This window comes from Apis dorsata, unplaced genomic scaffold (assembly GCF_000469605.1).
Source record: "Apis dorsata unplaced genomic scaffold, Apis dorsata 1.3 scaffold_269, whole genome shotgun sequence".
Lineage (NCBI taxonomy): Eukaryota > Metazoa > Arthropoda > Insecta > Hymenoptera > Apidae > Apis > Apis dorsata.
In genome coordinates this window covers 707,607-719,425 of record NW_006263547.1, presented here as the reverse complement: position 1 = coordinate 719,425, position 11,819 = coordinate 707,607, and the positions used below count along the sequence as shown (strand labels likewise).

General features: G+C 29.7%; 2 protein-coding genes across 6 annotated transcripts; both read right to left on the bottom strand.

Moving 5' to 3' along the window:
* Positions 1-1,377: 1,377 nt before the first annotated feature.
* Positions 1,378-7,835, bottom strand: LOC102671892 (ras guanine nucleotide exchange factor Y-like). Of its 5 annotated transcripts, none has more exons than XM_006616659.2 (8): positions 7,667-7,835; positions 6,909-7,300; positions 5,902-6,199; positions 5,611-5,746; positions 5,399-5,518; positions 5,147-5,247; positions 3,815-4,228; positions 1,378-3,239 (listed from the first exon to the last, which is right to left on the bottom strand). In XM_006616659.2, the coding sequence occupies exons 3-8, from the start codon at positions 6,112-6,114 to the stop codon at positions 1,776-1,778; spliced, it is 2,448 nt and encodes an 815-aa protein (XP_006616722.1). In that variant the 5' UTR covers positions 6,115-6,199; positions 6,909-7,300; positions 7,667-7,835; the 3' UTR covers positions 1,378-1,775. The 5 variants fall into 5 exon arrangements, with proteins under 5 accessions (XP_006616722.1, XP_006616721.1, XP_006616723.1 ...); XM_006616658.2 differs by having other exon boundaries at positions 5,902-6,186; XM_006616660.2 differs by having other exon boundaries at positions 6,968-7,300.
* A 600-nt stretch (positions 7,836-8,435) lies between these two features.
* On the bottom strand, positions 8,436-9,718 carry LOC116185743 (transcription factor 15-like). Its single transcript, XM_031510890.1, has 3 exons — positions 9,324-9,718; positions 8,669-9,017; positions 8,436-8,474 (listed from the first exon to the last, which is right to left on the bottom strand). The coding sequence occupies exons 1-3, from the start codon at positions 9,398-9,400 to the stop codon at positions 8,436-8,438; spliced, it is 465 nt and encodes a 154-aa protein (XP_031366750.1). The 5' UTR covers positions 9,401-9,718.
* Positions 9,719-11,819: the final 2,101 nt, after the last annotated feature.

Here is an 11,819-nt window from a genome sequence, read left to right as displayed (position 1 = left end):
TATATATATATATATTTCACCGCGATATCTAAATCACAGCGCCACAAATCTTTAGTTCGTTATCATTTTCCATTTTCCTCATTTAAATAGACAATAATAGCTACAATATGCGAGATATGAGATAACAAATTTCTCGTTATAGATAAAAGAAATTTATACGTTATAACAATTAGGTAGAATATTATTTAACCTTTTATATTATAATAATTTAATTATTGTTATTTGCTTGGAAGCTCACAGCCGACACATTTATTTAATTCATTATTACATACTTTTTTTTGTTCTTTTAAACTGTATTTTTTATTTTATTCATTTTCGGGTATTTGGGGCATCTTTTTTTTTTCTTTTTTTTTCTTTTTTTTATTTTTGTAATAGCTATTTTACGATCTTCTGTTTTTTTCTTTTTTTTTTTTTCTAAATATTTTTTTCTCCTGTTTACGTGGATAATTTACCATTATAAAGAAAAAAAGAACAAATAAATTAGTATATTTTTCCTATTATAGTGTCTCGAAATGCGTGAGAATGTGTTCACGGTTACTCTAATCAAACTATAAGTACTTGGTTTTACCTTGTTTCAGGTAGAAAATCAAAACTGAGAGATGTGGCAGTGCCTTGAGCAACCGTTTTATGAAATCAACTCTATTTTCGCCACCTTATTACCCTTCCGCTTCATTATCGTCAACGTCACTACCATTTTTTTTCTTTGAACACATAACAAATCGCTTCTTCTTTGTACGATAATAACATGTTATTTGTTGTTACCATATATATATTTTTCTTTTTTTTGTTTATTTTCTTCTGTTCTGTTTGTAATCCATCTATCCTACTCTAGCCTTGCTCGTGAGATTCAATGGTTTGTCGAGCCTATCGCGCATAAACATTAAATACTGCATATATAACATATATAGATTTTAAATAATGTAGCATATCTGTATATCTATTAAGATAGAATTTTTTTTTCTTCGTCTCTCTTTTGTTAAACATTTCGATTTTTGTTAAAGAGATATATATATAATATTGTAGCTTGACTTCGAATTTTTTTTCCTCATTTCACTCATTATTCTAATTATATATGCTCTCTTCGATAAATACATGCATATATATACATATTTATATATATACAATATATTTTAGTATATGTATATATATATATATGTGTAATATATATATTAATCGTGTATATCGTTTTCTTTTTATAACTAATATAATAATCTTTAAATATCGTATTTTTATCTTATATATATAATATATATATATAATATATATAATATATTCTTTATAAATGCTTAACAATTTAGTTAATGTTTAATAATTTACCGAAGAGCATTAATTTACATATGGAGTTTATTTAATTATTTTTTCTTCATCTTTTTTTTCGTTTCCGTTTCTTTTTTTTTTTTTTCATATCTTTCGTATCTTTTTAATTTGGGATTTGGGATTGAGATCACAAGAGAATAGAGCAAACATGTTTCAGATATTTGTATCCGTTCGCGCTCATGTTTCTATGCAGTTTTCAAAATATATAGGGATCGTCCGTGAATCAGCATACTTTCCATTCTGTTTTTGCTTGCTTTTTCATACGGCTTCGAAATCGAGATGCATCATCTATCTACCTAATCTATATTTTTATCTATCTATTCTAACCTATATATAAACGCGTACGCATCGTTATTAAACGTACGGTTAGGACCGAAAGAAGAAGAAAGGGAGGAAAAACGAATCGAGCCTGTTTATACATACGTGTTTCTATGTATGTATATATCGAGAAAACGAGTTCAAAGGCTCAGAGCTTGCATCTGATGGCACGTATCGCTCAGCTGACCCTGATCGCCAGCAGGATGACCTGGATGAGTCCTTGGTGTTCCCGGTGGTGTTATAGGCATTCTTCCAACACCAGGTGGAGCATCTCCAGCTCCTCCCAAACTATCATCCGTCACTTTGTTACCCGTCTGCATAATTCCGTTCACCTTGTACTTGCTTTGTCGTAACATTGTCGTGGTGGTTGGCTGGGAACCGGAATTTGTATACTTCTCCGTCGGTTTTCTGCTTGCAGACAACGCAGGAGCGATGGTGTAACGACGCTGAGTATTCGTCTGCTGTGGCTGCTGATGTTGAGACGGGGCTAAGGATGGCTGATAACGGTTTTGCGCCGGATTGTAGAACTGGACCTGGGAGGTGGGTGGTGACAAAGTTGGAAGGGGTCTTGTCATGGGCGAATATGGTGCTGGTGGTGGGCTCACCGGCTTCTCCGAACTATTATTCTCCGTCCCTTGTATACCCTGCGAAGTACTATTCTCGTTTTCGATATTAGTCGCGTATTTATCATTCGATTGACTATTTGAATTGTTACTTCCCTCGGTTTGTCCGCCAATCACCCCATTGTTCCTATAGCTCGTCGTATTTTTACGGGTAGAATAATTATTCGATTTCGCCGTGTTCTCGAAATACTGATCCCCACCAGTGTTATTTTTACGATTATTCGCGTAATCAAAATTCGTTGCCGGGTTGAACATTTTCTGTGAATTCGTGCAATTATACGGCTGTCCACCGGTTGAATTCGATCCGAAAACAGCCGACTTCTGAGTTGAATTATAATTCTCCGATGATTTTTGTGCTACGAAGCAAGCCGGTGAGCCCACGTTCGAACCAGCCGCCTTTTTGTTATACTGCATGGAGAATCGCGAGCTCATTGCCGGCGTCGTATATTTATAACCTCCGTCTAAGTTACTATGTTTGTACGGCTGAGAATTCCCCAAGTTTTGAGCTCGAACGAACGGATTTTGATGCGATAACGCGATCCCGTGATTTTGCGATTTCGAATAATTATTTAGGGTGTTTACGCTGCCGGATTTCGTGTAATCTCTAGAATTGAAGCACTGATTCTTGTTGGTCGAATCAAATAATTGCTGTGATACGGATGGCGGTGTTGGCAACAGACTTGTACCACCGGATGCATTATGAAATGGAGGTGTATGTGTATGAGGAATGTAAACAGCTGCTGGATGATAAACGATCGTCCTACAATGCATCTGATTACCACTGCAATCGTCAGTTTCGTTTAAACACGTTTGGGAACTGTACAAGTTGGCGGTATGTATCGCGATCGGATGATAATTGGTGTAACGACCGGACATGGGAAATTTCACGGGCATTAAGGACACCAAGGGTGTGGCTGACCCTGAAGCAGCCTGTGTTTCACCATGTGCTTGCTCCGAGTGGCTCGATGTCGAACGAGAATCCTGCGATTTATTTTACAGATGGTAGTTTTTCGTGTGTGTTGTTCTTTTCTTAATTAATGAATATATTCGATCGAGTAATATGATATTATGGATACATTTGTACGAGAATGAGAGTTGCATATTAATAATGAAATTTAAAACAACATATTGTTATATCTGTAATAATTTCAAAAATAATTTGCATGCGTGTAAAATGAGCCAATATCAATTAATTATATAAAAATATATAGTTTCTGTTTTTTCCCAAAAATTAAGTATTTAAAAATTATCTAATAGAAAAGTAAAACATATTATAATGAATTTAAATATTATTGATCAAACAAATAATTTTTCATTACTGAATTGTTTCCAGATTGAAATTTATTATCTGTAATTCACTAGAAATGTTCACTAGAAAATTTAAAAAATTACAAAGTAATAAAATGTATGTATTCATGGCTATTTTGTACGTTGTGCCCTATCTTATATAAACCTATAATGTTTCAAAATTATAAGGAGTACAGAGTACTCCTTATAATTTTGTATTGATAATTTTTTATTACATTATATATTTCTAAAAAAAGAAAAAAACTTACCTCCTGAGGAGCAGCCTGACCATCAGATGAAGATGTTTGTTGGCATGTGGCATCAGAAGGGAAAAGTAGTAATTGTTGATCAGTTAATCCCATGGATGCATGTGGTGGTGGAGGCGGATGGGGCCCGGCTGCGAAAGGATAGTAAATATGATCCATCTGAGGAGGCGCAGGACCTGCAGGCACCGGTGGATGATGATGCGGTGGTGGAGCGGCAGGAGGATAAAAATGTGTCGGTGGTGGTGGTGGTAAAGATGGAAGTGGTGGTGGAGGACCCGTCGGTGGACTGGTCGCCCCTGTGCCATTATTACCACTTCCAGAATTACTGTTACCGCCACTTGTATTGTTTTGTGAGTTATTTGTAGGATACAAGTACTGATGAGCTCCGGCGGCAACTGCCCCTGCATAACACTCGTACTACACAAAAAAAAAATATTACTTATTAGAGTTAATTTTTATTAAAAAAAACATATAGGAATAATTTATCTTTAAGATAACAAATATTATATATTAATTGCATGTGTTTTGAAGAATATATTAACGTCAATATACATGCTATGAAAGAAAAATCTTTGCTATTGAACAAAGAGATTTTCAAATATTAAATACCTTACCTTTATTTTTTTTTTTATTATATTATTATTATTATTTTTTTTTTAATAAAAGGCTATCACATAATGAATATTATACATATTTTTTTATATTATCTGTATACAATATAAAAATGTGATAGAATTCACAACAACAAAAGAAAGAAGTCGAAAGATACATAAATGCACGCTTGAAAATATAAACAATATGAAATCATCAATAATGTTACACTGTGATATACACTCTATATGATTTCATTCAATAATACAATTTTTTTGTGATACAAGCATAATAAATGTGTATTTAATGACTAAACTTATGTTCATTTACGCGTACAACTTATATGTGAAATTATTAATATAAATTATAAATTGTGAAAAAAAGATAAGTGATGCATGCATTGATAGGCCATGCAGAAGTTTGACAAAGTAAACGCACAAAGATAATGCGTTGCATGCTAGTCATTTAGCATAGACCATGTACCTTTAGACCTCAATACTGTATAGCGTCGAGAAGGACGTAAGTAGGCATTTGCTGAGGGTTGGGTAGAAACGCCGGTGGTATGGCTTCTCCCATCAAACCATTTGTCTGTCAAACCGCAACCGATTTACCGTTTAATATAAATACAAGCTATACCCATAGACAATTCATATGATAAAGTGTGAACAAAGGACCCAAGATTAAAAAGGAGTAGTATCAGAGAAAGAAGTCGGCACAATCTTTTATTTGTTTATTATTACCTACCGGCATAGGTGAATATTGATATTGTTGTGGCATATATAGAGATGGAGCAGGACACGGATACATCACAGGTGCGAAAGTTTGATGACCAGCAGCTTGTGGCCCTATTAATTAAGATTGAATAGTTTTATTAGTAGAAATATTTTAATTCAATAAATTAATTCAAAATTTAATTAAAAAATAAATTTAAAAAAATAAATTAATTCAATTAATTAAAAAATTATAATTATGTTTATGTTTTTTTGTGAAATTTACCGAATACTCCGGTAGCTTGATAAATAGTTGCTGGATCAGTTGGTGGAGCAATTGGTGTTGTTGGTGTTGGAGCTGTTGTATTGTAAAATGTCATACCATTTTGATATGTCAGTCCCATTCCTGAGCATAAGTAAAAATAATTTTAATAAAAAATCTATAAAACTATTAAAATAAATTACATTTATAAAATTATAAGATATAAATACACTAACCATTTGGATAATAATAAGTACTAGTAGGCACAGAGGGTGGTGATCCAGAACCACCATCCAAAGATCTATTGAAAGGTTGTTTTTTAATTGCAGGTGCTATATTTAATTTTCTTTCCCTTAATACAATGCATTCAGACTACAAACAAAATAATTTAATATTATTATTATTAATTTTATTATTATTAATATTATTATAATTTGATATCTTTGATTAAATTTATATTAAATATATGCATTTATATAAAAAATTTATATATTAAATAATTTATATAAAAAATATGCATTATAAACCTCTTGTTGAAGTCTTTTAGCTTCTTCTTCAGTTTCAAATGTAACAAATCCATAACCTTTGGAGACACCAGCACGATCAGCAATTATTTTTGTAGCCTTTACATTGCCATAGGAAGAGAAAAGTTGAGCAAGTTCTTCTACACTGGTATTAGCTGAAATGCCGCCTACAAAGATGCGATTTGGAACCAAAGTACCATATTTTGGAGCAGCCATGGTGAGACTTGTTGCTGAGGCAGGGCTAGAGGCTGGACTAGACCCCTCAGTTCCACCCGTGGATGCCGAACTCTAAATAACATGACTAATATTAAAAGAACGCTGCTAATATTTATGTATAATATAAGGATATAGTAAAAAAGGATGAAAAATATAGAATAACTTAATAAAAATAAAATTATTATATAAGATTTTTATGTCAAATATATTTATATATTTCAAAATTTAAATGATTTATTTTAAAAAAATAATGAAAGACAATGACCATAAAAATATAAAGTTTAAATAAAAACTTTTATATTTTGTCTTAAAAATTAATAAATTTACTTCTTTAATAAAGATACCAAATAACTAATATTGTTTATTAAGGAAAAATATAAACTTGAGGGAATTTCTGTATATGTATATGACATTTAAATATAGATACGAAACTTACTACGCTGTCAGTGATCCGAAAGTTTGCAAACAAAAACAATTCCTCGATCTGCACATTAAGATCAATCTTTTTTTTATAGGATGATAAATAAACATAGGTTATGCTACATTATCCAGGTATGAAAGTATTAGAAAGAAGCACAAAAGAGTTGTCAACGATATGTATCAAAATCGTCATAACGACCGCTTTAATCTAACACTACTTAAAAATATTGACAAGTGAGAACTTTACTTCATTTAATAAGTAAAATTCGCAACAGTAATTACAAATAAACGAAAATATTTGACAAAAAAATCAGTCTATACAATTGCTATCTCATACAATTGTAACATTATATTTGCAAATAAAATGTACTCACGATTCGAAAAACGAATTTGTCAGAGGGTTAGATGAAAATCTTCGTGTAAGAATGCTCACCATCTTCGCGAGAGTCGGGCGTGTAAATGAGCTTTTTGGCCGTGAGGTTGTCCTAGCAGCTTGTAGGTACCCTGGCCTCGCACGAGGTCACCTGGGTGCCCAGGGACTGCCAAGGACCGTTGCAACCACTTCAAAAGGACTTCCAGCCTCCGGCGAAGCTGCTGTTCCTTCTCGCTAAACCTCCAAACACTACAGACACTTTTACAAGATGGCGGTCATACGCGCTGTTTAAGGCGCTAATTTTCTTGATTTTAAATTTCCAATTCGTCAAACACGTCCAGACCTTCAGCCTCGTAGATAAGAACTCAGATGTTTCGGAAGAGAGAAATAAATCTTTAAAATTTCTTACAGTATAATAATAGTCTATATAATGATATTTATCAAATCAATTTATCTTAAATAATACACAATAGATCTTAATTTTCTAAATCACCATTACTCTCATTACGAAAATTTTAATTATATTTAGAAAATTTATTTTTAACATTGTGTTTTAATAATACAAATATTGATTTATATATAGTTATATAATGAAAATTTTAAATTATTAATCATAAATATATGAATATTCATGTTTTAATATTAAAATCTATATCTTTTAAATCATCAAGTTTTGAATAAATTTAATTTTATCATAATGGCGGTGATTGATTGCGGTTACTATGGTTTATATAAGTTTTTTTTCTTTGCGAAACTTACCTAATTTTTAATACACAAACATTCGAGGAACTGCTTCTCAATGAGGAACATGATTATCTATGAACTAGTCCTCAATGAATAACCGAATAAAAACACTGAAATTGAAACGAGAAACGAAAACGGAAGAAAAACTAAAATGTGCTTCTTCACAGCATTGTTGACTTCGAAAGACTGAAACATTCGCCGCCGTACTGCTCTTGTCAATATGAAATTTATCATTTTATCAATGTTTTAACAAATTTATTTTTTTCATGCTTATTAATATTATAAATTTATTTAGTAATTTGTATAATGAATTTTTATTTTAAAATAAACAAATACTTTTTAAATTAATATATTTAACAATATGTGATAACGCTGCTTTGAATCTAGTAGTATTAGCAATTATACGGATATTTGATGTTCAAATGTTATAAGATAAATAACAAATGATGTTTGAATATACAACCTAAAGAATTTATATTATTCATATCTGCATACATTTTTTATTCTTTATTCAAAAATTATTTATTTAATATTATAAATTATCATGCTATTTGCTATTTATATAATAAACGCTATAAACTAATAGATACAATTAGATATAATAATAAAAAATAATGTTATGTATTTGTTGTATTATGTAAAAATTTTATTAAATTATAAAATATTTATATATATACAGAAAATATAGAGTAAATTATTTAAAAAATTTTAATAAATTTTAATTTGTATACATTATTTAATCTACAGATGATAAATTCATTGCAGAAATAATGAAATATTTCCATTAATAATTTGAAATTACACCTGACGTAAAATTTAAATTCTGAAAATTTAAAAAATTATTCATTATTAAAAATCCTCATTTTCTGCTATTGCAATTTTTGTTTAAATTTTTATTATATAATAATAACATTTATAAATAAATGTTAAATAATTTAATAAATAAATAGTAAGTAATTAATATTATGAAAAATAAGTATTATTTATTATTTATATCGGGATTTATTATTAACTTACATGTTTTCTATGCATGGCAAGACAAAAAGTGCAAACTTGCCGTCTTGTTTGTGAATCAGCCCAATGATTTGTTTCATAAACACCATTAGTACCCTCAACACGTAAGCAGGGTTGATCTATAGGACCGGCAACAAGAATAGCACCCAAATGACTGATGTAACTGCTTGCTAATCTCAATGTTTCTATTTTCGATAATTTTCTATCCATAGGTTCCGTTGGTATTAAAGTTCTCAAGGCACTGAAAGCCGTATTCACACTGCACAGCGAAGATTGGATTTCTTGAATTTCACGTTTGAATTCCTTACCCTTCTTAAGAGTATTTGTGAATTTTGCATTATTGAATGTTCTCCTGAACCAAAAGACGAATATCTCGTTTACACATTGGTCAAAGCATTTAGAGGTTTTTAATTTTGCAATTATACAATAATACCTTAATACAATAATACTCAAATTATTGAATAATTACCTCTAATTACTTTGAATAATATATCATTGTAATTCAACTTTTATATTCTGTATCTTTCACATATAATATTTTATATAAATATAAATACAAATACATAGTTAAGTATTATTTTATTACCATTGTCATATTAAAAAATAAATTTTCAATTTTTTATAAAAAAAATAAAAATTATTTAATAATAATTTTCACCTATGAGTACGATCCCTCTCACGTGCATTAGCTTGATAACGTTGTTTTGATGATTCTTCTCTCTTTCGTGCAGTCATAATGCACTATATCGCTACTAGTTAATCGTTACACAACTACACTTAACTCAAAAAAGACATCCGACTATATCGGTGGCTCATTTTATAAGCGACTGAGTTGTCGTGTCTTCCTTAGTTTTCTTCAGAATTCCCTCTTTTTCAATGTGTTGCCTTTAACTCCCACCCTATCCCTTCCCGTTATATGAATACACATGTGAAATACACGTGTATTCGATTAGGGGCGAATGAACCACTTGTATAAAACTTTGCTAGGAAAAACAGAATGCATTAATAACAATAATAATTACCTGAAATATATATAATAAAATAAAATTAATAAAACATATATACTTATATATTATTTTTTTATACATAATAAAAAATAATTTTTAATTTTGAATTTTTCAATATACAATAATAATAAAATTCCTTTTATAGATAATAATAATCTTACTCATTTCTTTACAGGAACTAAATAAAAATACATAACAAAATTAAAAAATAAAATAAATTGTTTACTAATAAAAAAAAAATAATAAAAAATATCTAATACTGACAATGATTCTATATATGTATATAATATGCAAATTATTTAAATTTATTAGTTTAAAGTTTTCATTAAATATATATCTTGGCAATTATTCTTTCAAATATTCACTAAACAATTTGCACTTTCGTAACTATATAATAGGAAATAGTTCTTAAATGGTAATATAACACTCATTTCCTTTTACAACCACAAATGTATCAATATACATAGATATGATGATTCCTACGTAAAATGGTCAGAGCTGGGTTTCACATTACGGTCAATAAAAACCGACAACCGGTAGAATGAGCAAGAAAAACAAATACCATGTGTAAAACTAATTAGTCTAGTCTCATGTTAGCATCTGACTGATTTATAACTGTCTTTTTTATAAGTTCATTTAATGCAATAATATAGGATATAAGTTACTATACACGAAAAAATAGTCTTTTATAAGACAGGCATTTATTTCTGTTCAGGGAATCCAGTGACAGGCAAACTGGTAATAAGAAATTATACAATGATTTAATCTTTTGATTACATAAAATTCTCATTTAACATATTCTTTTCCTATTTCTTTGATAACAGATTAATGAAAAAAGAAAAAAAGGAAACGTCTGCTTGAGATTATGTTATATCAACAGAAATGTATAATTTCATCACCAATATTTGTATGACATAGGAGAAATATATTACAATTTCTTAAGTGCAAGCAAATAAAAACATACATTTATCATTCAATATTTGCACAATATTTTTCATTCTAAAAATCATTTCGAACAATCTTTACGATTAAAAAAAATATGATAAAACTGGACGTTCCTATGAAATATTTTAGTTAAATAACTAGATTACACTGAATTAATATATATATAGCAGAAAATTTACATGTTCGAATGGTCGTCAGAATAAAAGATCATTTCTTTTAGTATTTACTTTTCTTTTTCACTGAAAAATTTTCACGCATTAATTTCCAGTGCCTGCACCCAGAATATTTCTGTAAACTCCACAGAGCGCACGACCATGGAAGATTATGCGATTGTGTTTCTCTATAAATTTTTTTTAACTTTGGTCACTTCGTTACAAAGTTTGTTTTTTTTTTAATATTTTTTTTATGTTTTGTTTTTAATTAGTAATCAGCCGCTCGATCGAACTAGTATCAAACGCTCATGGTCTCCGGAGTAAAATCTTAAAAGGATACATATAGAAAATATACAAATTGTGACACAGAAAATATACAAATTTCTGACACAGAAATTACAATAATTATTTAAAACTTAAGTTATATCTTATGGTACGCTAAAACACGGAAAGTCTGTGAAAATTGTTCATGAATCATTCATGAAACACAGACAGTTAAACATTTTCGGGAAGCTATTCTAAAGATTATAAAATTATTATCCGTCTCGAAGACACGATTTGTATTCGTCAGTATATAATCGAGTATGTGTGTATATGAAAAACAAACAAAGAACAATTTACTTTCCTGTGCATAAGCATGGAAGGGTGAAGAAAAAAAGGAGGAACACGGTGAACCACTTTTTTTTCTGAACACTTTGGCATTATCACCGCTGTCAAAAATGAAATCAAACGGAAATAAATCTCGTTTGAGCATATGATAATATCTTGGATTCAATAATATATATAATATATATATATAGAGATTTCAAACAAATTTACACGTCAAGCAGTCACTATATATATATATATAAACTTTAATCCTCTATGTGGTGCTAGATCAATCTAGCACTATATTTTAAATCGTGTCATATTTACACTAAAAAGTTACGCATTGTAACAATTTTTATGTTTTTATTCTCATTAATTACTTAACATTAAAGGAAAACCATAAAAATAATTTTTGATCCTAAATGTAAGGTCAATGATCTTGAACAGATCTCCTTTGTTTAC